This window comes from Electrophorus electricus, chromosome 4 (genome assembly GCF_041902795.1).
Source record: "Electrophorus electricus isolate QZ-2024a chromosome 4, ASM4190279v1, whole genome shotgun sequence".
NCBI lineage: Eukaryota > Metazoa > Chordata > Actinopteri > Gymnotiformes > Gymnotidae > Electrophorus > Electrophorus electricus.
This window is the reverse complement of record NC_137500.1, coordinates 37,261,419-37,285,666: the sequence shown is the minus strand read 5'-3', so window position 1 is coordinate 37,285,666 and position 24,248 is coordinate 37,261,419. Positions and strand designations below refer to the sequence as shown.

The 24,248-nt window shown below is 42.9% G+C and overlaps 1 protein-coding gene across 2 annotated transcripts in view; it reads left to right on the top strand.

Moving 5' to 3' along the window:
• Window positions 1–10,174: 10,174 nt before the first annotated feature.
• The window catches only part of xirp2b (xin actin binding repeat containing 2b), a 28,712-nt gene continuing 14,638 nt past the window's right edge, over window positions 10,175–24,248 (top strand). Inside the window, exons 1-2 of one of the 2 annotated variants that reach the window (XM_027014787.3) lie at window positions 10,175–10,287; window positions 23,269–23,418. In XM_027014787.3, coding sequence (XP_026870588.2) covers window positions 23,368–23,418 — 51 coding nt within the window. In that variant the 5' untranslated portion in view covers window positions 10,175–10,287; window positions 23,269–23,367. Of the gene's footprint in view, window positions 10,288–19,114; window positions 19,292–23,268; window positions 23,419–24,248 lie in introns of those variants that run through there. The other variant, XM_027014786.3, reaches the window with a different exon arrangement.

The following is a 24,248-nucleotide window of genomic DNA, read 5'->3' as shown; positions in this document are numbered from 1 at the left end:
TTGTTCCAGGCAAGCCGTACCCTACTGGTTTGAAGCTATTTGTATTTGTTTCTCCAGATGGTCTGATGCTGACTTTGAAGTGTACCAGGAGAAGAATATATTTGCTGGTCAAAAATCAGGCATTGGGGCAGCAGAAGTCCTACGTATGGTTGAATCTGTGCTCGCAGAAAGTCAGCTGTTCTTCGACCGATATTTCACGTCAGTGAACCTGATGTATATATTACTGCAAAAGGGTCTTGCTGCAACTTGAACCTTTCATGAAAAACAGGGTCCCAAAGCCATGTCAGCGAACTGGTCACAAACAATTGCAAAAAGAAGGCAGAGGAGCATCAGTTATGGTGGTCAGAAATAGTCCTGAGCTGGCAATTACAAAATGGTATGACAATAAACCAGTATTAATGGCCTCTACCATACATGGAAAAGATCCTGAGGACGATCTGCACAAGATGGTCCAACAAAGAGAAGTCGCACATCCAAGACCAGCAGTCATCAGACAATACAATGAAAACATAGACTTGTGTGACCGAATGCTGAGCTTTTACAAAATGTCAAGCAGAACCAAAAATTTAAAATTTCACAGAAACAGAATGAAATATGATTTTTGTTTAACTGAAATATGTCAATACAGAATGTGAAAAAGTTCTGGAATGTCAAAACTACAGAAAAGCTTTTTTCCCATTAAAATTATCCTGACGTCCTCTACAATGGACATGCTATTAAATTAAGAATAAAATTAATTTTGAAAAACTGTGAATTGTAAGATGATTGTCTTACTCTTAAGATACAGAAAATCACAGAAAAACCCAAACAAATTGAAAGACATTTTTTTCACTTGGTCTCAGGAGGATATAAGTTTTTTCCTATATAAGTTTCGAAGGGAGCGTTCAAGAGAAGTGGTGTTTGAGAAGTTGATTGATATTGGAGAATTTATGATTGCTGAATTTTTCCTTTTTGTTGATATTTTTTGTTTGTTTTTATGGGATTTGGTTTCTCTATTGCACTGGATCACAGGGAGCCAATAAACACCTATTCTTCCAAATCCCACTTGGGGCGTACCCATATGTCTTTTCCACTGGACCATTACAGTGTCTGTGTGTGCGTGCAAGGAAAAAGTATTTCTTTTTCAAATAGTTTTTTGAACATCCTCATTCCTCATTGCACTGTCTTATCTCAATAATTTAAACACAAACATGTATTTTAAGTGCATTGTTCTTCTTAATGATTGTGTCATTACTGTCTCACATTATTCCCTATTTCTGGATGACCACCAAGTCTCATAAGTATGTCTAGTCACTGTATGACACAAATAACCTTGTGGAAAGTATTGCTTCATTATTAGTAATGATTGTGTCAGGCTTTATCTCGAAGCAATGAAACAGACTCCTATTTGCATTTCATAAATGCCATGGCAAATGCATTATTCACTACAAGTCCATTCATAACAATGACACTGTGATTATGGATGCAAACTGTAAAAATGGACGTCTTCTCACTTTTACCGCCAACTTTAACAGAAAGGCTTCATTTAATCCTTTTGATAATCATTTAGCCAGAGGAGAGACAGTAGCTTTACCTGACAAGTGCTGAATAATATGTTGAGTAATATGAGACCATTAGGAGACCTAGATGACATAATGGTATTACACAGGTCATAGTGAATTATGCATACATGCCATGTAGACAAAACCATATCTTATGTCCCTCACTCAGCACCAGATCTGCGCAGAGCAGGTCCACCAAAACCATTCGGAAGGGTAACTTGTGATAAATAAATAGTTTGTAACGGTGTTGGGTTGCGTTCAAATAGCTTCTACTCTCTTTTCCTGTTTGTGTTTTCCCCCACCTTGTTTTCTGCTTAACCTTTTGCTGGTGTTCCCATGCCACGGGTCCAGTGTCCCATGAGGCTGCGATTCGGTTTCCTCAACAATGGAAATTCAATCAGGGTAATAGAAAGCAGCGATCTCTCTCTCTCTCTCTCTCTCTCTCTCTCTCTCTCTCTCTCTCTCTCTCTCTCTCTCTCTCTGTAACACTTTGTATGGTAGCGATGGGACTACTCAAAATGCCTGGCAGGCCTGCCGAGAGAGCTGAAGGGAGCTGAAGACACTTTTGCCTAAATAACATCAACACAGTGGTGAGTTTGCTGATGGCTTTAAAGATTGCAATATCCATGTGCAATATCAAATTTATGCATCAAGGTGGGAATCTGGGTTGGACTCGGTTTTGACTCTTAGCACATGAATAGTTGGGGAAAGTAAAATAAATATATATTTACATATGTGGAAATTCTGTGTTCATCCTGTAGCTTTGCTTTGCACAGTTGCAGCAGTTCTTTGTTTGAATGACGGCCCCTAAGGAAACAGTTGGTTTGCAAGTGCTATTTGCTATTTGGTGAGTTTGTAGTCGTAGAGCATTCCTTGTATTGCAAGCCTTTCGCTGTTGAGTATTCCCGTGCATGCTGGTGTAATTCAGTAGCATGCAGAAGCTAAATAAGATGAGGCAGATCTAGCATCACTTTAGCATGAATTCTGTCATCATTTCCACCCAATGGAACTAAGGAGTTCTTGCTGCTGAGCACAATTGACACAGCTGAGATTTTAGTTTTATAGGGAGGTAGGGAGCAGGGTTGTTAAACATTTTAAAACCCACTTGCTTTCTTAATATGAAATTATGATGTAAATATGGAGAAGTTGTGCGTTGCTCCCATCTTCTCCCAGCAGGTTTAATTGAAATACTCTGATGAAGCGCAGGGCGGCAGACATTTGGTAAATATTATATTAATATCAGTGCAGTGGAGAGAAACACTATGAACATTTATGGAAATGTGAAGTTTATATGCAGAGAGTGCGGCTCTCTCTGCTGCCAAGGGAAAAGGAGTGTGTCTGCATGCACAACACATCATTTAACATATTTTCAACTCACCTCTTTCCCTCTGAATGGAAAAACAACCAGGTCACCTTCTATGATTGCTCGGTGCACTGCGGTATACGTGATGTACAGGGGATCCATGACCCTGGCTATGACTGTCAGAGCATTATTATCATAACAAGAGCACAGAGAAAAGGGTTAATTAAAGACACAATGGAAGGGCATGAATATTGCATTGCAGTTTAGCAGTGCCACAAGAGCCACTTGTGTTTGCCTCTACCGTTATGACTCAAATCAGCGTTGATGATGTGTCAGAATGGGGAATAGAGTTTCTTTAATTCACAATGTGCATTCAAATGAGGAGGAAAGTGAACAAGTCTGGGCTAAAGAATGAGGTGTTTAGTTGCTTGATGAAGCTACAAAAGTGCTGCATGTTTTGGATCGGAACGTTACACAAGTACAGCTCACTTTTTTGACAGTTTTTGCGGAAATGGGAAATTGGCACTGCAGCCACCTTGTTCCTTTGTTATGGCAATAGAGATGAAATATGTCAAAGAATGTAATGTAATTCATATATTCTTATATGCATTTTAGGGTATTTTCAGAATCTACCTGCCTTCTGTATTTCAGCAGCCACCTGAGAGTTGTTTGCCGGCTTTTTATGGTGTGACAGTGAGGGAAATCCTATTAGAGGAAAAGCATCAAGCATCGCTTCATAGTGCAATGTTAATATATAAAAGATGTAGACCATTGTTTAGCTAGCGGACCATTGCTTAGATAGTCACATACCCTTACAACAAACTCTCTCCTACACATTTTATTGGATTTGAGAATGTTGAAAGAATACAATCAGCCTGGATCATGTGATCTAGCAAAAATCAGATAATAATGCAATGCATAAATCCTGTAAATGTACTTGGCTCTTTTGGAAACCATGTTAACCTCCCTGAATAGCAGACGATGAAATCAATAAGTTTGCCATATAACATCACAGTTCATAATTGCAGCAACTGTGCCACTGCTGCCCTACAAAACTAACGGTGTTCCTTATAGAGAGCAGGCAAAAGTAATAAATAATGTATTTCTTCTGGCTTTGTTGTTGCTGTTTTAAGAGCTCTGATGATGCAGTACAGAAAAGCGGGCCCGCCAACTGCTTCTCATCGGGGCCTTTAAAGATCACAGTAAAACGTCTCACACTTTGATTTAGATTAGCAGAAAGAGCACACCTGTCCCGAACACGTGCCTGGTCTCAGACCAGGAGCCAGAATGGTAGCCTTTTAAATGACCAGGCCAGCCAGGGCACAAGGCCACGGCAGGATTACACTGCCATTGTAGTTTAGAACTTTTTAATGGCGTCGGATTATAGGGTTCTTAACAGCAAAGCTAATTACAAGCAAACTGTTTTCCAAGCCATCAAAGGCAGGTCTATAACCTCTAAAGTCAGTCATCTAATGAAGGGATTTGTGGTGCAGGCAGAACGTGTCAGGAAATATTGTAATTATCGTCATTTCCTGCAACATTACCTACATTCCATGATAAAACTGTATGAAACGAGGGCGTTTGCAAAACACATATCAAAACATGTTGGAAGGATCTGAGTATGCGATTAGCGCCACATGGAGTTCACAGAATATGCGTTAAAGTCTGTGATACAGACTTCAGATGCAAAATTTCTCGTAATTCACTCAGCCGACCAGTTAGCTACAAGTCGCTCTACTATTTATTACTTTTAGTAATGGTTCGGGATTAACTGACTTTAATTTATAGACCCACGGTACGTTATCTAAGCGTGTTCACTTCGTTATTAACTCTCTGGCTCTTTTTCTGGTATTAGCAGCTGTGTGTATATTGCATTCGAGGTTAGGTTGTCTGCCTCCCAGTATTTTGCTCAAGCTGATTTCTGACTTCCTCAAATGTCTCCGCTCTGGCAAGGTGACCAGAGGAGCGCTATCGGATAGACAACGGCCATAACGCAGCCCGAACAAATTTACCACTTGGATATTTAGCGCTTAGTCTGGACTCGGTAGTCTTGGTTATTATAATTTCTTCAATCTTCTGATCGTCAGCATGACTTTGTGTAGATTTTGAGTCATTTCAGGACAGCGTGTTGCAGGGTGGCGGCACAACTGAAATGCACCAGGCTGTGTTATCTGTCTCCTCATCTTGCTCCCTTATTTGAGATTAATTGCAGTTTGTGAGATATTACAGAGAGATCTGGTTGGACCTGCACCTCAAACGGGCTTCAGAGAACGACAGAGGTGCACAGACACAATGTGTTATAATGAAGACGAATGTTCAGTCTCAGGTAATATACGCAAGGGAAGATAGTGTGATGGAGTATTACAAAGTGAATGGATTGCCAGATGATCACGAACACTAACGATATTTTCAGTATCGTCCTACTAAGGAACAAATCATCTCATTATTCTCTCATTAATCTGACTGCAAACGAGAAGGACGTGTAATTCTGGGATGTGGTGTAAGGAGACGTTGGCTTTCGGTTTTGGTCACATCTTACTCAGTCATGACAATAATGCGGAGAAGAGTAGTTTCTTTGGTGGGCTATCCTCAATTTCCTATTGATGATTGAGAAAACATGTAATGACACCTTTGCGCCACATGGGAGCAGTGTGATATACCTGACCTCGCACTTCCTTATGCAATCGCCGCCTCGCGTGTATTCGGGGCCAGAGCAGGACAGTTCTCTGGAGATTTGTCAGGGGAAACTGCAAGGACTAACTTATGAGATGGATTTGTAGTGCAGTGCACTTGAAAATGTTGAAGTCGGTTTTTAGTTATGCAGTTGCCCATCATAGTGTCACAAAAATCTAAGCAGTGCTTAGCAAAAAAAGCTCTTCTACAGTTTCTTCCCGTCCTTCCTTAGCCCGTAAATAAACAAACCCGATAGTTTTATTTAAATGAATAGTCTGCTTTTTCTGGTTCCCAAAGGCATTTTTAAAAAGGGGGAAACGCAGAAATATCAAGTGCCGGTGTCTTTTCAGAAGCACGATTCTTCTTGGACAGGTGTCAGTCACGTGCAGACGCGCGCTCTCTGCGGTCTGCATGCGACAGCGAAGGGCCCAGTCCTGTACCTGGATGTCATATCGCTGTTTCCACTTCATTCATTCATTGTTTTCTAGAGTTTCGCGAATGTGGATGATGAACCGTGAAGGCGGCCTCGTGCGGGAGGTCATGGCGGGTCTTGTACCTGCTCTTTCGTCACTTGAGACAGATATATTTAGCTTCCTTTGGAGCTTTTGAGCGCTGAGATTGGATGTCGGTTCTGAACGTCTCTTAGGGTGAGCAAGGGCTAAATATACGTCCTGTTGCCACGAACGTCAGGTTATGCTCATCTCAACATGCACACTTGCAGACAGACGTCTGTCTGCGCCGCCCCTCGCTTTCAACTGTTTCGTGTTCTCCTTTTTGAGTGGTTTCCTCCGGAGTGGCTGTTGCCCACAGGTGTGAAATTTTAACCGCTGTGACAAGAAAAACAAAAACCGGACTCCAATTTGTGTTTTATAGACATAGTAGTGTGTGTTGGCTTCTCTCTCTCTCTCTCTCTCTCTCTCTCTCTCTCTCTCTCTGTTCCTCACACCATCATTTGAGGGTTTCTCAGTTTTCTACTTTCAAATTGTCTGGTGCAGCACCCAACAGCAAAGAGATTTCTCCTGGGAATTTGTCAAGCACAATCAGGGAAGTTGGAAGATCATTATTTTACGGAGACATGAGCGCATGTTATAGACAGTTCCGAGTGTGTGTGTGTGTGTGTGTGTGTGTGTGTGTGTGTGTGTGTGCGACCGAGAGAGAGAGAGAGAGAGAGAGAGAGAGCGAGTGAGCGAGCCTGTGTGGAGGCAGATTTCTCAGCATGTAGGCATATTTGACAGTTGGTTGTAAGGTGGAAGTACACGCTGACATAACATCTCCAAACTCATCTATGAATTTTTTCCTTTTTTTTAAAGAATGTTCCTGCATATATATATATATATATATATATATATATATATATATATATATATATATATATATATATATAAAAGCAATAGGCCCTTTGTCTTCCCTAAATCTTTCTGACACGATCTGTATGCTTGAAGTCCTTCAGTAGCTCAAGGGCAGTGAGATTGAGAGAGATGGGCACTAGTTAACTCATCTGCCTTTCACCTTCAGTGCTGCCTGCGTTTCTTCTCCTCCATCTTAAATTAAAGATCAGGGTTATGTATTATTCCAGAGCCCAAGCCCAGAACATCTCTGCCTGTTCCTATTGCCCATCCCTCAGTTGTCATGGTGTACCCTACTGGTAAATGTCCAGAGAGAATTTTTCATTTAGCACGTCGCCGAGAAGCCAAGAAAAAGCATGTGTGTTTTTCTCCCTCCCCCCCTCTTTCTGTGTTTCTCTGTGTGTGTGAGAGAACAAGAGCGAGTGAAAGTGTGATCGAGTGTGAGAGTGGTGAAGGTGCACTATGCTCTTTGACACTACATCAATTATGAAACACAAAGGTGCTATCCTCTAGCAGGGTCTGACACAGTATGCCTAAACAATCTGGAAATAATCCCATTTTAACGAATAGGATGAGGAATTGTCTGTATTATGAACATTAAATAGTAAAAATTCCTTTAGTATCATACACAGACCAGCAGGCAGTCTTATACGGAGACCAGAGTCCAGGAGCAGACACGCTATCTAGTGCTGCAGTCTGTATACACCACATGGTTATTTGGCTTTCACATTGCTGACAAAGGGTCAATTACCAGAAGTCAGCTGTATGTTGTTTAGAGCATATAAAATGTATCAGCACTCTATCCATTCATACTGAGTTTCTGGGCAAACACCAGGTGTAAACATTAGTGTGCCTGACAAAGGCAGCAAGTATAAAACCAAGGACCTTTCATGAAATAAGGGCCCGGTTGCCATAGTAAAGAGAAATTTGTGTGTGTGTGTGTGTGTGTGTGTGTGTGTGTGAGAGAGAGAGATTGAATGTACGAGATGTGAAGGAGTGAGTGTTTGTGAGAGAATGAGCTTGAATGTGAGTGAAAGTGTCTGTAATGGGAAGTGTGAAGGTCATTTCAGCATTGTGTATCTGAATAAAGCATTAGCAGGAGAGCAATGTAATTAAGACCCCCACTCTCATTCCCCCTCTCCCTCCACATCACAACGTCGCAGCATCGCTGAACAGTAGCCAATCAGCACCTCTCCCTCTCTGCCCTCCAACAGAAGAGCGAAGCCGTCTCCAACCTCCAGACCGTGTGTGTGGGTGTTGGAAACCGTGCCTTCACCCACGCCAGATTTAACGTCAAATGCTTGCTCAGACCCGCGCAGGCGTGCACGCGCGTGCGTGGGTGGGTGGGTGAATGGGGTAGGCTCTGGCTCCACAGGGGAGGATTCAAAGGTCTTGGTGAATGCAGTGGAGGAGAGATTTGCATTCATTTGGTCTCAGCCAAGATGGAAAGGAAGACAGTGTAGTGGGTAGGAGAAAAGGTACAGGTTTTGTGTCTGAATAGGCTTGGCTATATGTGTAGTGGATGTCTTCTTTGTGTCTGCATGTGAGCGCATGCATGTTTGTTTTTAGACACGAACTCTGAACTTTAGACATTATGGACATGTGCAGCCTCAGAGCCTGGATACTATCACCGCCGTGGGTCTGGACTGCAGTAGCTCAAGTACACCTAACAATTTATATGCATCCTTTTGTAGAGAGCCATATATGATGACATTTGTAAGCAGCTCAGCACACACATCAGAAACCATAATGCTTTTAAGTGTCAGGTATACGCTATTAGATTGACTCCCAGTTTCCACTTGATCCTGTTTCTTTGAGTATCTTTTAGAGCTCGCACACACGCACACACACACACACACACACACACACACACACACACACACACACACACACACACACATACATGCACACACACACAAACACACACACACACACACACACACACACACACACACTGTGTGGCTCCTCTCTGCTCCTCTCATCTCCTGTCCAACAGGATCAGAGACAAAGGCTTGTCACCCCCAAATGTGCTGGGCATCTGGAGGCTGCCAGCCCACCCGTGCGGACCCCACACAACCAGCTCCCGAGTACTCCTAAGGGCTTCTGGAGTATCAAAGAACCAGAAAGTTCCAGATTGAGGTCTACGTTTTGGACCAGACATGTCATGTCATTTCAAAATGAAAAGAGAAAGCGTGTCTATATCTCCCAACTACTCCATACACACCTCAGGACAAAGACAGGAAGCACCTCTATAGCCCATACATTCTGGAGAGACAGCTGGACAAAAATGACAGAACTGACATTTCAGATTGGTGCTACGCATTCAGCAAAGTGCAGTGTATGCAACGTCCGTAAGTGCTACACTGATGCGCAGAATACCTGTGTACATGGTACAGACTGATATAAGCAAAATTCCATTCATGTGTCATCCTTTGGGTGTGGAATCTGAGCTCTGTATTGTGGGTTGATGCAGAATTTTAACAGTTCCTCGACTCTGTTAAGCCAGAGCTCCAGCGGTCCTTGCAGTCAGTCGGTAGAGAGCACCACGGGCCAGCTGACGAGCAGTGAAAGACCTTCCATTTACATTGAACACTTCCTCCAAATGAAGATTTACACCATGGCAGCTTCTCAGCTCCCTCAGTCTCTCCTCACAGTCCCCCTTCAGCTCTCTCTCTCTCTCTCTCTCTCTCTCTCTCTCTCTCTCCCCGCTCCCCTCTCAAGGGCAAGCCCCAGTAAAGCAGGGAGAAAGAGACAGAGTGTGGGGCTTAAGCACCTACATTCCCCCAGGGTGTTACAGTGCCCCTCTGTCTGTGGACATCTCCATCTCACTCCCTCTCATCAGCCTTATCTACGCTGGCAAACCGGTGCTCCAGGCCAGTGCTGCAGCCAAGCCTCTTACCTCACAGACCAATAACCAGACGCCATGTCTTTTGTCGAAGAAACTTGTCAAAGGATCGTTAATACCTTTTTTTTTCATCAGCCAAGTACTAAATTTGTTTTTGTTTATTTTTGGATCTGGAGTCTGTGTATGTATAAACCTGGTTGTCAGAGTGTTTGTTCAGTAGGTGATTCCCAGATCCGGAGCTGGCATTGTGTTTGTGTGTGTGTATGTGTGTGGTTTGTGCGTTTGTGTGAAGTATAGTATGTTGGAATATGGTGAGTCTATAGGCTATACGGGAGGCATTATTACCCTGCGGCAGGAGGTGTTGGTTTGTTGCAGGCACATGTTCCTTGACCACAGCTTGGTTCCATTTTCAGCCTCTGCTGGAAAGCCCCTCTCAATAACCCCACACTAAATATATCACCTCCAGACAGAAATGAACTCCTCCCTTAAGCCAGGCAACTCCACAAGCCTGCTGGACGCACAGGAAGATCAGAGCCGGCATAAACTAGCATTCCCTTTCAGAGAGACAGCAAAAGAAAGGTAATTTAAGGCTGGTTTATAGTTAAAGGTAGACTATGGATAGTTTATATCTAAGTTAGTTATTGCGAGTCTATAGCTAAGGTAGTTTATGGCTAGTTTATAGCTAAGGTAGCTTATGACTTGTTTCTTCAAAGGTTGTTTTTGGTTAGTATATAGCTAAGGTAGTTATTGCTAGTCTATAGCTAAGGTAGTTTAGGGCTAGTTTATATCCAAGGTAGTTATTGCTAGCCCTGCGTTATTCTCAGACCCTTTCCCAGAGCAAATCTACCATGACGATTGTGAACAGCAATAACAGAGCATCTTGTAGTCTGATTGGTTGGAGCTAAACACAGTGAACTTCCCAGCAAAGTGTTTTTTAATGGCAGAAAGGATTTTGCACAGACGGGAGGAGTGAAGGAAGAAAAGAGTCAGTGAAAGGCGATAATTTGATCCAGGGGGAGATTATTCCTGAAAACCGGAATTTTGAATTTTGTGCTGTTCATCCTTTTGTCATAGCAGATTCGCTCAGACATGGTTTTTCAAACAAAGTGACGACAAGCAAGAGTTGCATGTGCCGGTGATTATATGGGAGTGCTTTCCTCTTCCCTGTACAAGTTCTCCCAGGATCCCTAGCGGAAGCACTGCCAGGGGAGCATTTGGTTTGCAAAGAGATTTTCCAGACTAAAATGAGGTGTTTTTGCAGCCCAAAGGCCTGATAAGTGTGCAGAAAATGACTTTTTAGCATTTTCGCTTCCTGAGGATAAAAAAGCAGACCTAAGCTTTTAGGAGATCCAAGTTGTTGTTTTTTTTTTTTGTTTTTTTCAGTGATGTGGCTGTGGCTTGCTGTTGCCATAGCAGCAGGATTGCACCCAGGAAAAGTAGCACTGGTTTGATGTTTTTAGATGAAAGGCAGAATTTTGTGCCATTACAGTACATTAAAGCTTGTGTGACTCACACAGGGTCGTTTTTTCTGCTAACCTAATTTTTTTTCTGGTTGTCCTCCTTTAAGACAAGTTTGGGGGGGAGGGGGGTTATTTGTTCAAACATGATCAAGGGATAAACTATGTCTTAAGACTGGCTTAGTTTTTGGCATGTGGGGCCATAAATAGTCTCATATTTTAAAGAGTGATCGTTTGGATTAAAATATGAGAGCTGGTGCTTGCTCATGCTCCAACCCACACCCGCGCCCTCCGTTTGGGATGAGTTACATGGCTTTTAGAGGGTTGCTGTGCAGTCTATCGCTTCCCCCCATAGGAGCGCCCCATTCTAGGCAGGTGTGCTCCTCTTCACCACTGGAGCAGCTCACTCTCATCAGAGGCAAGAGCCTTGTAATGCAAAGTAATGGTTGCTATCATTGGGAAGATTTTAACTGGAGACCAAGCCTCTCCAGAAAGCTTGAACAACTCCTCCTGATCCGCAGGCATGCTTTTTAGAAGACCTCCGTTCTCTCTAGTTCTTCTCTATCCTAATATTAATCATTTTAGATTGGCAAAACATAACCAGTAATAAATGCTCCTTCTTCAAGCTGAGACTTTTAGCGAGGTTTTTGTGAACATATTCACTGAATGTACAGCGGAGTGCTCAAGTCTTGTTATGGATCGGACATAAACAGCATCTACAGAGCAGAATGTCAGCTATAATTTCAGGGTGTCTGCATCGATACACATCAGGGTTTGGTGAAGCATGGGTGAACTTTTCTGTTCTTGTTTTCGGCGGGAGTTTTTCCCTCAGTCTGAACTTCAGTTAGTGAATCATGCTTATCAGCATTCAGGTCAGGTGACCAGCCAAGATCACTCAGTAGTCACTTCTACAGTAGATTTGGATCCATTGCCCTGGTAGGAAGCAAAGCACTGCCCGTTGAGTTATGCCGTGTGCTGTCGGATAAGGGCTCCTGTTCCACAGGTGGGGTGGTGTATTCTTGGTAAATGCTTTCAGCTGATGAGGTGCTCAAGCCTCAATCCTTACTCAGTTATCATGGTATTTTGGGTGGTTGAGCGGTTGTCTTTGCTCCACACATTCCTCCTTCTGTCCCTCTGGCACACGTTTGTCTTCATGTCTTAAGACTTCACCTCAGGCTTTTTATGTACTTTTTAACAAACTGAAACCTCACCTTTTTGTTCTATTCTCTTTTTTTGAAGACAAAAATGGCACTCTTCAACATGTGGAGAACCCCTCAGAGGTCTTACTGGTGCTTCTCTATATGGTAGTGTCTCTGACACCTCAGTACCTACATGTTGGATTGTGTTATTGAGCTGTTCAACAGTTTGTCTTCATGGCAATGTACTGTTCATTTACCATTGTGTTTTTTTGTATTTTTTATTGTGGTCTGCTGGTTGTTTGCTATTGCTAACTCACCAGTGTGTTTCTAAATAATGTACAGGTGACGTCTATGCTCTGTCTCTGTCTGATTTACTATGATCTCAGAGCCTCGTGTGAGTCTACTAGTATTTACAACCTTTTGGTCCTTATATTGTAGGAGAATTAGTAACACCCTGCAGATGCAAATGCCACATGCGGAACTTTCCCCAGTTGTGCCATTACATGGTCGAATTAAGGTTTCCCAGGTGCGATTCTCCTCCTTTGCTGGGATATTGTGGGAGATTGCCATCCCATTTGTGGACATTAATCTTGTGCATCTGAAGATATGCTGTAGATAAGGGGACTGGCTTCTCTTTTTGTCAACTGTGCGTGCTTGTGTACGCTGGTTTTTCAACCGATCAGGGGAAACCAGCCTTTACTATGTCCAGACAGCTTCCACAAAAATGTGTCAGGATGGCCTGGCCTCTTTGGCGTGACAGATTTGTGATTAAAAATGAATTGTGACAGATTTCTTCACTGAATTCTTCTGATAAATATGCATGTGCATTGCTCACTAAGCAAAGTAGTGTAATGGCATCCCTCTGTTTCATCTGCGTTTGAATATTTCATGTCATGCATCAGCTTAAATATTTTATTGTAGAAAAGGTTTCAAGATGAATTGTACCTTTTCGCCTTCTGTTCCAGAAGGTTCTCATAGGAAACTGTGTGCGTGCATGCACACACAGCGGGCATACACATTCAGAAGTAACCACACACCTTTTGGCTGCTCCTTGCGTGCTCAACAGACCTGTCTGCATGTGGTATTATATTTTGGGCTGCCTCCAGTGATGTCACTGTGCCCTTTTGGCAAGGTTAGAGTAAAGGTGGGCCTCTTGGCAGAGCAGTGCATGGGAGAGAAGGATGCTGACCCATTCCTGTCTGGATGTGATTCAGGGCGTTCATGCTTGGTTGCAGGTAACACCCGGCAGCCCCTGCACTTATACAGGCGGCTCGGTGTGGACCCTGTGTTAAATCTCACTTACAGCCCGGTGTCTAATCTGTATGTCTGCTGAGTGCACTGCAGCGACAGTGGCCAGTGCTCTGCAATGAATGAATGGCCCTTAAGAATGGCCCCTAGAGTGCTTATGCAGAGAAAGTTAAGAACTTTTTGAGCAATCTGATCATAACATTAAGCCTAAGAGTAGCTAGGCTACATTTTTGTCACAGTAACATGTTATGTTAGCCAATTGTAAAATTATTACATATCATAAACTAACATTATCAGCTAATTTTAACCTTGATTTGTACTTTTTCACCTTTAGGGTACCCTTCATCCCAAATTGTTAGACACCTTGAGCAGTCATGAACTCTACAGTCACAGTCAAGCCTATAGGCTTAGCTCTATTATCATATATCCTTGCTCTCCCCCATGACTGATGGGTGAAGAAGCATTGGTGCACATCACTGTCACTAATAGCTTTGTGATTGAGATTTTAGCAGGCTGAGGAGAGAGGAGGTTGTTGACACAATGCCAGGACTGGAGAATAGAGCATAATGAGTCCAGCACTCTTTGACAGGCTTTCAGTGTGTCTGTGCAGCAGTCAAATCGAGCGTGTGTCTACAGTATGGGGTGTGCAGTGATTTCGCCTGCCATGTTCCAAGAGAGCTTCTCCAGTCTCCCCATTAGTGCTCCAGCACAACTTGATGCTCTTTTCCTTATGCACTTTTAAATGATTCAGGCAGGCATGCCAGGGCTGAGAATGAAACCAGCCCTTAAACAGCGATTCATTTCTCCAGAATTAATGGAATCTCATTCGGTAGAACTTTCCCAATCTCTGTTTTTTTTTTTTTTTTCTTTTCTGTAGAACGCAGTGAGCTGAAACCCCGTTGGCAGAGACAGACTTCTCCTTTATTAGCGGCTGTATCTGAGGAATCCAGCAGTCGAGCTGGCGGGCAAGTGTCGCTGCGCCTTTAAAATGTGGTCTCGCAATGCACCTTTCTGGGTAGGAGAAAGGACATTGGAGGACACTCGAGTCCTCTGGAGAAGAGAGACAGTGTGAGTCCAGGCCAAAGGTAGCCGGAACACTAAGGGGACGGCTAATACATCCGTTAGTCCAAACTGCCCCCTTACAGCTTATTAGCACTGCACATGAGTGACTGGACTATTGATGGACCAAGAACAAAAATCTAACTGGATCCAAATCTCTGACCTCAGACACTAACCTTGCGCTTCACCCCAAATCTATCCATCAATGCTTGTCCCTCTCATTTTAAAGAGTAAAGGATACCGCCACTGTACTGTGCGTCCAGGCAGCTCAACGCCTGACAACGCCCAACAGTCAAATTGATCAGGATTGTGTTGTGTGTTATTGCCCTACAGCCTTTAAGGCACACACCATTGCAGCGGTTGTCAAGTACAAGATACAACCTTCACTCTAACAATCAATGTTTGGGTTATTTTAAAGGTGCATAGTTTGTACCTGATCTTTGTGCACTGGCAAACATCTTCATACTCCTTTTATTGCTTTTTGAAAATGGCAGAAAAGTGCACAAAATCCATTCTGCCTTGAACAAAGAGTCTTTCGTTATTTTCTTTTTTCAGTTTTTTTCTTTTAATATAGACGTAGCTTTTTTGTGTGATAAGAAGTTGGAAGCTGAAGAAACTTGGCCTTCTTCTTCCACTCATAAAAAGATGTAGAAAATCCTTGATGCTTGGCTCTAAGCGCTGAAATTCAGTAAGCCAGTACAGTAAGTCAGTACAGTTCTGCAATCTTTATTGTGTTACAGTGATAAACTTTGCCATTACAAGAATAATGGAAAGAAAAAAAAAACATTTGTGGGGAATTTTAATATGTCAGGACGCTATTAGTTTCCAGTGTAAAACAACTCATATTTACTTGCGTATATTAGGCTGACAAATGTGTTTTTGTTAGTGCAAGTCTAATTATGCTACATAGGCATAAGAGAGTGATTACAAAAGCAAGGATACGCCATCTCATCGACTTTCTTCTGTCTTTTTAATCTGCTCTCCTCCTTTCATCCCCTTGATTTGAAATGACAGTATAAAATGTTTACGTAGATTTTAACTTACTTTCCTGTGCACTTTGCTCGAGCAGAAGTGGAAACTATTATTTGTGTTTTGATGTGCTTTTGTTTCCCATCTAACTTGGTCGATGAAGGAGCTCATTTGAAAAGCATTCATGTCTGTATTCCATAATAAAATAGACGGGAATTTACTGTATAATATCTGAAAACGTGAAACTGTGACTCTTTTATTGTGAAAGGCTTCTGTTGTGTGGTACTCTTGACAATGACTGGCAGCTGATGTCGATTAGACGTTCCTTGTCATTTTGCGAGCACATGCAACGGCTGATTGAGAAGCATGCGAACACTGTGTCAGACTTATGCAAGACTAAATCACTCACAAGTAACACACAGATACGAGTGATTTCCATCAGTTTAGTCACTGTCCCCCTCGATGGCAGCTTACGCCGAGCTGATCCTGGTACTTATCACTGTAACACGCAGGCACCAGGGGTGGTAGGACGTCAATGTGTCGTAATTTTATTTGAGCAATTGCAGTAATCAAAGGCAGAAGCAGGGGTTTAAAGCCCTGGCTGTCAAGGCTAATGTGGCTACATCCACTCTCAGCACACCCAGAAACAGACTAACAGCAGAAATGCAGAAAACACTCAGCATGGAGAGAAGGAACCCAGGAGGAGCAGGACCTATAAAGGAGCTATAAAGGTAGGAAATAAATAAATACAAATAAAAATAAATAAAGACCCAGATGCAGGGGGCAGAGCCAAAGTCACAGCAGGGTGGAGCCAGGGCAGGTGAACTCCAGAAGGGGGATGTCCCCAGCTGTCTGTCCCACCTGTCTGTTTAGTTCCATTCACCTTTAGAGGATTTATGATGACAGTTGACAAATCACAGGCCTCTGAAAATAAGATGTGAGATTACGCAGGTGAAACCTTGGCGCGTTTGTCAGCAGCAGTTGCCCTGTGCTCCCGGTGAGAAATACTAAACACAAATATGTATGTGGCTCACAGCAGCTCCAGAGCTCTGGGAGCGTGAATTATGAGCTGTATAATGTCAAAGTGACAGAGTGCAGCGTAAGGTACAGACTACTGATTCATCTGCTGTAAAAGTTCTGGCAACCTTGACCTACAGAAGAGGACACAGTCTGAACAGTCTGTATGGTTTGTGCATGTGTGTGTGTGTGTGTGTGTGTGTGTGTGTGTGTAAGAAATAACCCTGTTAGGGATCAAAGAAACATGAAGCACTCATAAAGCAAACTATGGTGCTTAAATGAAGAAGTAGTTTGGCGTTCTCTGTGAGCGGCGGTTGTGTTCCTGCAAAGCTCCCTCTCTTCTTCACCTTCATGATAAAGTTGGCACGTCTGCAGCCGTTACGTAATGGCGGGGGGTGGGCGTGGCAGACCTGGCTGCTAGGCCCCCGTGAAGGAAATATGGAGTGGAATAAGAGAACCTGGCGGGGGGTCCGGTTGGGGAGAACGCAGTAAGTGGGCTAAAGAGAGACAGCTGTTTGGAGACAGGGAAGGAGAGGAAGTTGACAGGCCTGCCTGGTGGCAAGTTCCCGATCCTCCCCCATGCCTTCGCTTCACTGTTCAGCCATGAAAGGCCAGTGACAAGCAGAGAGAAAAATGCACCCAAAAAGAGGTGATGGAGCAGAGTATGTTAAGCATTGCGCCCTGTTGCATAAACAATGTCTGGGGACCTATAAATACGGCGTACGTTTTAAATGGCTGGTGGTTATGACACGTTGAATGATGATATTGTTACGACATGAGCTGTCGTGAATATGCATGTCTGGGATTAACCGTTACTATTTGAAAGCTTTTGTATCAACTTACGCGGCAAGGTTCAGTTAGTAACTGGGGAGTGACAGAGTGGTTTAGCTCTGCACTCCAGCACGCAGGGTTCAAAATAAAACCATTACTGTAGGACTAACTGTGCAATGTTATTCGACTTGCCAAGACAGTCCCCTGCTCTGAACCCTACTGAGCAATCCTTCAGCTAGTAAAGTCAAGACGAAAGGCACCAGGAACAACATTACAGACCTGGCAGAGAGTGATTTCCATGACTGGCACACTTTAGTCATTAACAGCAGAAAAAAAAACCTACCATCCATAGCAATTTGTTTCCTGCTCATTTGTCCAATTACATAAAGGGCTATGTATGAGGATGTGTGATTTCTACATGGTTCCCCAGTCTAGATGTAAATGTCCTCAAATGTAGGCTGACACTGTGCACTTTACCCTCAAAGTCAGTGTTTCATTTCTTGGAGTGCAGAGCCAAAACAACAAATAATTCACTGTCAGATTCCAATTACCTCCTGACTGCACCGTGTGTCTGTCTAATGCACTCCTTCTCAGTCCCTCCGCCTTTCCTTCGCTTTATCGTGTTCCCGGCCTGCAGTGTTCCGTGTTCCAGCCATCCTTTCTCGCTGCGGTCTCCCCCGTTCCTGTCTCCTGCTATTGTACCTAAGGTGGTAGCGGTAGAAGGTATTCAGGCGGTTTTGAATCTTGCTCTGAGGCATGCCTTGTATTGCTGTTGATGTGGAGTGGGGACATGGCTGGCTTTTTTTTTCTTCTTCTCAGCACAAGTGACTGGCTGTGGAGGAGCCTAGAAGAGTAAGGAGGCGGTGCCATCTACCAGTGTGTCAGACTGCTGGATCCTGCTTCATTACTGAAGCCCCTCTTTCAGAGGCTGATAGTCTGGGCGTCCCGGCCTCCGGCTGAAGCTGATCGGAGAACCGTTGCTCTCTCAGCTGCACCGTGTGAACCGCCTTGGGCCCTCTGTTGCCGCAGCGACCCAGCCTAAAGGCCAAAAAGCTCGGCATCCCTCAGGCCGGTGGCAGGCTGCCACCCCATGCCCTGCATTCCGGCTGGTTAACCTTTGAGCCATGTTTGGAGCTGCCTGGCTTTATGGGAGTTTTGGTGTTACACCAGAGAGTCACTGCTGACAGCAGACATAAGAGAACTCTTTAGATGATGCCGGCCTCTCTGCTGTGTTAAAGGCATGAGCAAAGAGATAAACATGCATGCCAATTCCTTTGAATCGCAATTTATAGTAGGCTATAATTTAGTAGAACATGAAGAGACTGAAAAAATAAGTACCGGTGCTGGTGAATCACTAATCGGCAACTTGCTGCTTCGACTGTATCTCTAGTAGCAATGACATGATCAGAAAACTGCCCTGAAGCTTCATGATTCAGAGTTTTGGCTTTTTTATAGTGCAGAAAACTCAGTAAAGCTGACCCCTACTGAAACCAGAGTCAGGGTCTTCAGTAAGACTGACCCATAATTTGTCTGATTCCCCCACATAGCCCCTAGCGTGATATCATCTCTAATGATGAAATACAGGACAGTGATTTATTAGAGAAAGGGAGGGTCCCCCGAAAAGCCTCAGGAAGTCTGGGGAAGCGGATTTCTGGGATTCAACAAGGAAGGCATGAAGGCCTCTAAAAAAAGACCTGGTGCTGCTACGTGCCACTGGGAGGGCAGGGGAGAGGAGGCTTTGGAAATAAAGCCCACCGTCCCTCAGTGCCCAGCAGACAGAGGTGACGTAGCGAAGCCACAGGAGGAGCTGGTCTCCACCACCACGGGAGGACCGCCAGGCGACCTGCAGGACAGGACCAGCACTAACCGCCCGATTTGTGGAGTTCTACCACAGGTCCTTCTCTGACCAATCACGCGCCGTCGGTGAGTGGGGCCGAAAGATCCATGTGCGTTTTGGCCTTAAATGGTGTAATAGGGAATTTTATTTTCAGGGTAGCAAGAACAAGTAGTACTTTGCTGAAGGTGTTCCGTGTAGAAGTCACGTAAGAGGGATGTTTGGTAATACAAGTGCCTCCTCCTTCGGTCAGGAAAGGTCAGAGAGCTCATGCATTCCTCTGATTCTTGGTACTCAAGGAGAGTAGGAAAGTGTAGGCTGACAAATGGCACGAAAGAGCTGTGGATGCACTTTTAAAACCTGGTGAACAAATTCCGATTCAGATCAGCCACTACACATTCATTTTGCATTTTACTTGTTAAGATATATATATTTTTTTTACTGGGAATCTTTTCACAATGTAACGTGCTTTTCGATCAGACTCTGTTTTGCATAACAAGATGGAAACCCCCTTTACGACCTTGAGAACGGTCGGAATACATCTGGTCTTGGATTCAATTAAAATGCTAGAGGGATTCGGCATTGAAAAACCTTTTAAGTCTTGTATTCTTAGGGCTTCACATGAATGTGTATGTGGGAATCTGGCTCATCCTGTTTCTTCTGCTTATGTTTAAGATTATTAACTTATTAAGATTATTATTGGAGTATTGAGTTATGTAGTGTGGTGAAAGTGAATACAGGCATTTGTAGGTCATGTAGTGTAAATGGGCTTTGAGATGATTCCAGAGTCATCAGTTACATCATTGCTAAGAATATATATGCCCATCCATGCTTTGGGAATCACTTTATTCATTTTGTCATTGTCATTTTGACCTTTAAGTGCTGTTATTTTGGCAGTAATGCACCGACTGGCTTTTTTTCACCAGACTACTGTACAAAATCTGTATCATAACATTTGAACATTAGCCTGTCTCAGTGTGGAAACCATTACAGCATCAGATAGATTTTTTCCTTTAAAAATGTATTTATTTTTCTAGCGATGTTTGGAGCTGTATTACTGTAAACACAGCTGCTTCCTTCATGGTTTAAAAATGCTTTCCACTTAGTGTGGCTGTACTTAGTCAGAGGTCTGTAAGGAAGCGAAATGAGCTGGAGTTCAATTAAGCAGACTTTCAGTTTTCACCTTTGACTGGTTCTCCCTAACGTTCCTGTCAGGAAACCCAACCCTTCTGGCCACGCCAGTTTAAAATAAGGTTGATTTATTTTTTGCGGGCTCATGGCGCCTAGATTGCTTCACTTTGCTGTAATGTGAGTTCTCAACCGAACATGACCTGTCACAAGATAGGCCAGAATGGTTGACACATTTCAATTCATCAGACCTTTTCAGGTCACATGCTTATGTCTCTAGACCCACCAGTAGCACCGATGTGCAATGCAAACCAAACCACCAGCATGCACCAAGATCCTTTATCAATGATTGAAGAAAAAGCTCCATGCCCAAGTCACACAGTACTGTCTGAAGGCATGTGAGGCCTGGAAGCAGCATTAATTATGTTTATTTCAGGGCAGGCAATGTCCTACACTTATCCTCCTTGACAGCTTTATAGGTTTATACTAACATAACCCCCATGCCAGCAAAACTAAAATAGGGACAGAGACCACTACGGGCCCCAAGACGCCATATCCTACCAGCAAGACACCCTGACCGCATGTCATATGATTCAAGCACTGTGCAGCCAGTATTTAAGAACTGTCCACTTATTTTGGTGTGCTGCATATTTTTAAGGACTCTTCAAGTCCTTTTATTTATGTCATGCAAAACGACCCCTTTACGAGTACTATTTGTAGTTCTGAAACAGTGTCATGCATAGGGACAGCCAGGCATATCGTAATTAGTGGCCATATCTGCATGTATTGTCATTTTTAAGTAGTTTAAGAATGGAACATTTATAGCTTGATAGGTAAATCCTGAGGTTTGGCTCATTTGTTCTAATATATTCATGAAGTCCAGTCTGTGAGAGAACACACCCTCATTTGCTGTTATTAATGTTTCTGATGGGGTGAATTACTTAATATTTATAGTGTGACTTTTAAAGGTTTTGCCAGCTGCTTTTGAAATCTGTGTAGTCTGACCATAAATGTCTGAAATGCAGAGGAAGCTAGTAAATAATTGGTTAGTCCGTATAAAACATACAGTGAACGTAATATGCGCTCCTAATGATGTGTTTTGGTATAATCAGATCAAAGGTATTGTCATGACTTTGTAACGCTGAGTGCAAAAAAATTATTTAAAGTTAATGCTTGAGGACTAAAGAAATACTGTGGCATTTTTAATTATTATTGCAGCAACCTGATTATGCATTTCTGTCAGCATATCACTAATACAGCTTTATTACCATTTTCATTCCTTTCTATTTTAGAAAAAAGGGTTTTTTTCAACTGTTAGCAGCTGTTAAATATATTTGAATATTTCTTTACACCACTGTTTGAGGAATTTGAGGAAAATATGCACAACCTGAGGGATAAAACATAACCGCATAAGCTCAGTGTTGTACGCAGACTCTCGACCTAATGTCATTGCTCTGAATGATTAGAATAGAATTACATGAGCTGTAGAGCTGTGTTCTGTTTTACAGCCATTCCGGATCAGAAACAAATGTCATTTGTAGGTAACGTAATTACTCAGTGGGTCAGAGCTCTTAGCTGGTGATGTGGCTCACATTTGTGCCAATGTTGCATTTTTCTTGTTCTGTGAGTGAACAAACATAAACAAACAAACTGGCTAGGCTCAGATGCTGTGTGTGCTCCTCAGGTAATGAGAATGTTATGGTGTGTGTGTGTGTGTGTGTGTGTGTGTGTGCCTGTGTGTGTAAAAGAGAAAGAGAGAGAGACAAACATATGCGAGTTCATCCCCTTAGGTATGGAAAAACCAAGACCGCCAGTTGCTCATTATTTTAATATCATTTTACAACAGGGAGCAACACATAAATCCATATTCTGCCACGTTTAATTGGGTGTCCGCTGATGCATGTGCGTAATTGGTTTGAATTATGTCCCAGCATAAGAGGAAGATTTGATTCATTGAGGTTCCTTGTCACCCCGACACCATCCTGTACGAATGCTTCACTGCTCGCTATGTATAGTAGGGATGGAGTAACGGAATGACTTCATCCTCTAACAGTGCACAGACAGCAGGTGATCCCGTAACACATGACAGACAGACAGACTGTTGCCTGAGCTAGGTTTACCCTCATCTACACTTTGGTGGCCTGTTGCCCAGGTAAACATGCACTTGCCATACACCTCAAACCGTGACCTTTGGTAAGTATCTAACCCAAGTACAACAACCCCCGTTTCTAAGAATATGAACTCCTTGTATGGGCTACAGCTCTATTTAAAATAAGAGGCTCCTGTTTTCATTGAGTGCTTATGCAACGTTCCGGCGTGCAGAGTGCAGAATGTTATGTGACTGCATTGTGTGGTCATTAGCAGCCTATTTGATATGCAGTTTGCCATTTCTTCCATTCGTGTATTTTTTTCAGCTTTTTTCCCCTTCTTCTTTCCACTTCACGAGATTTCATTGTTTCATATGACATTTAGTGCATGATATCATACAAGGACATCACTTTTTCACAAATTACTTCCTGTTCAGATGCTGCTTTTGCTTGTGCGGTTGTCAGGTAGATACAAATAGCAAGCAGAAAAAACAAACAAACAAACATACATACCAACATAGTCCTGGTCTCAGGTGGTTAAACAAAAAAACAATTACCACCTTTAGAAGCATAGCAGATTTATGTGTGGACATAACTATAATCAAAAACTACATCACCAATAAAATGTGAACAGATGCACTGAGTTGAGAAACAGGCTATGCAGCGAAGGGCATTAGGAACTCCAATTCTGAAATAATTAAGTCTTAATTCCACTGAGCGTTATGATGTTTCATTGTGCATTTGTTTTCTCTGACTAGCTTCTGTCCATCAAAGCGTGCCATTCGTTGTTGATGTGCGTGTGTGTGTGTGTGTGTGTGTGTGTGTGTGTGTGTGTGTGTGTGTGGCTGCAGGCAGCGTGGTGGTACCCAGGGGCTGGGACTCTGGAGTGGGCAGGGCAGCAGAAAGACACAGATTACCCACAACCCCTCCCTCTGAAGAACCACACAGTCATGTACCAGGCTGCAAGCTCTACCCAGGATGCAGCAGGTTTCTCCAGCAGGGTGGGCTCACGTGCATAAACAAACACATGCATGCACGCTCTCACACACACATACACACACATGCGTGCGCGCGCACTCAAACACACTGACGCTTCCCATTTTGTGTTTATTATGTCTTAAAATAAATAACTACAAAAACATTGCATAATATTTAATTGGATATGGGATAATAATCACATGTTACTTGTATGTGTTATTGTTTAAATAAAGTAAATAAATAAGTAATCGTAATTGAAATTGTAAATGTAATTGAAATTATGTAAGGAAAGTGAATTTCATTCTGAAACATTCGGAGACAATTTTCTGTTGCTTTAGAGACGGCTTTCATTTCCCTGACTAATTCACTTTGTTGATTCTTTTTGCAGTTTTGTATATTGTGATGTTTTTTGTAAATACTTTTAGCTTCATCTGAAAACTTACAATTTAAAAATAAAAAGGGTTTTTTGAAATCCCGTCTAATGTGTGACTAAAGTCCATGGATACCAATAGTATGTAGGATGTCAACGTTTGAACGAACTTTAAATATTTGGTGTACCCATGCAAATGTTCAGTTCGCTCCTGAATGTGCCGTTTTATCTTCGATGTTTGCATAAGCTCACGGTCGCAAAGCCGTATGTTTCACGGTCAACATTTCGGTTCATGTCGGTTCTGTTCTTTTGTTCTCAAATTCAGATGCAATTTCTGGCTCATTGATTTAAGCAGTTATTGATGCCATCGCAAATCCCACTACAAAGAAAAGCGCTTTTGATTTTTCTTTTGTTGCGAGGAGAAAAAAAAAGACAAAGGGACAGACAGAGAGAGAGAGAGAGAGAGAGAGAGAGAGCGAGAGA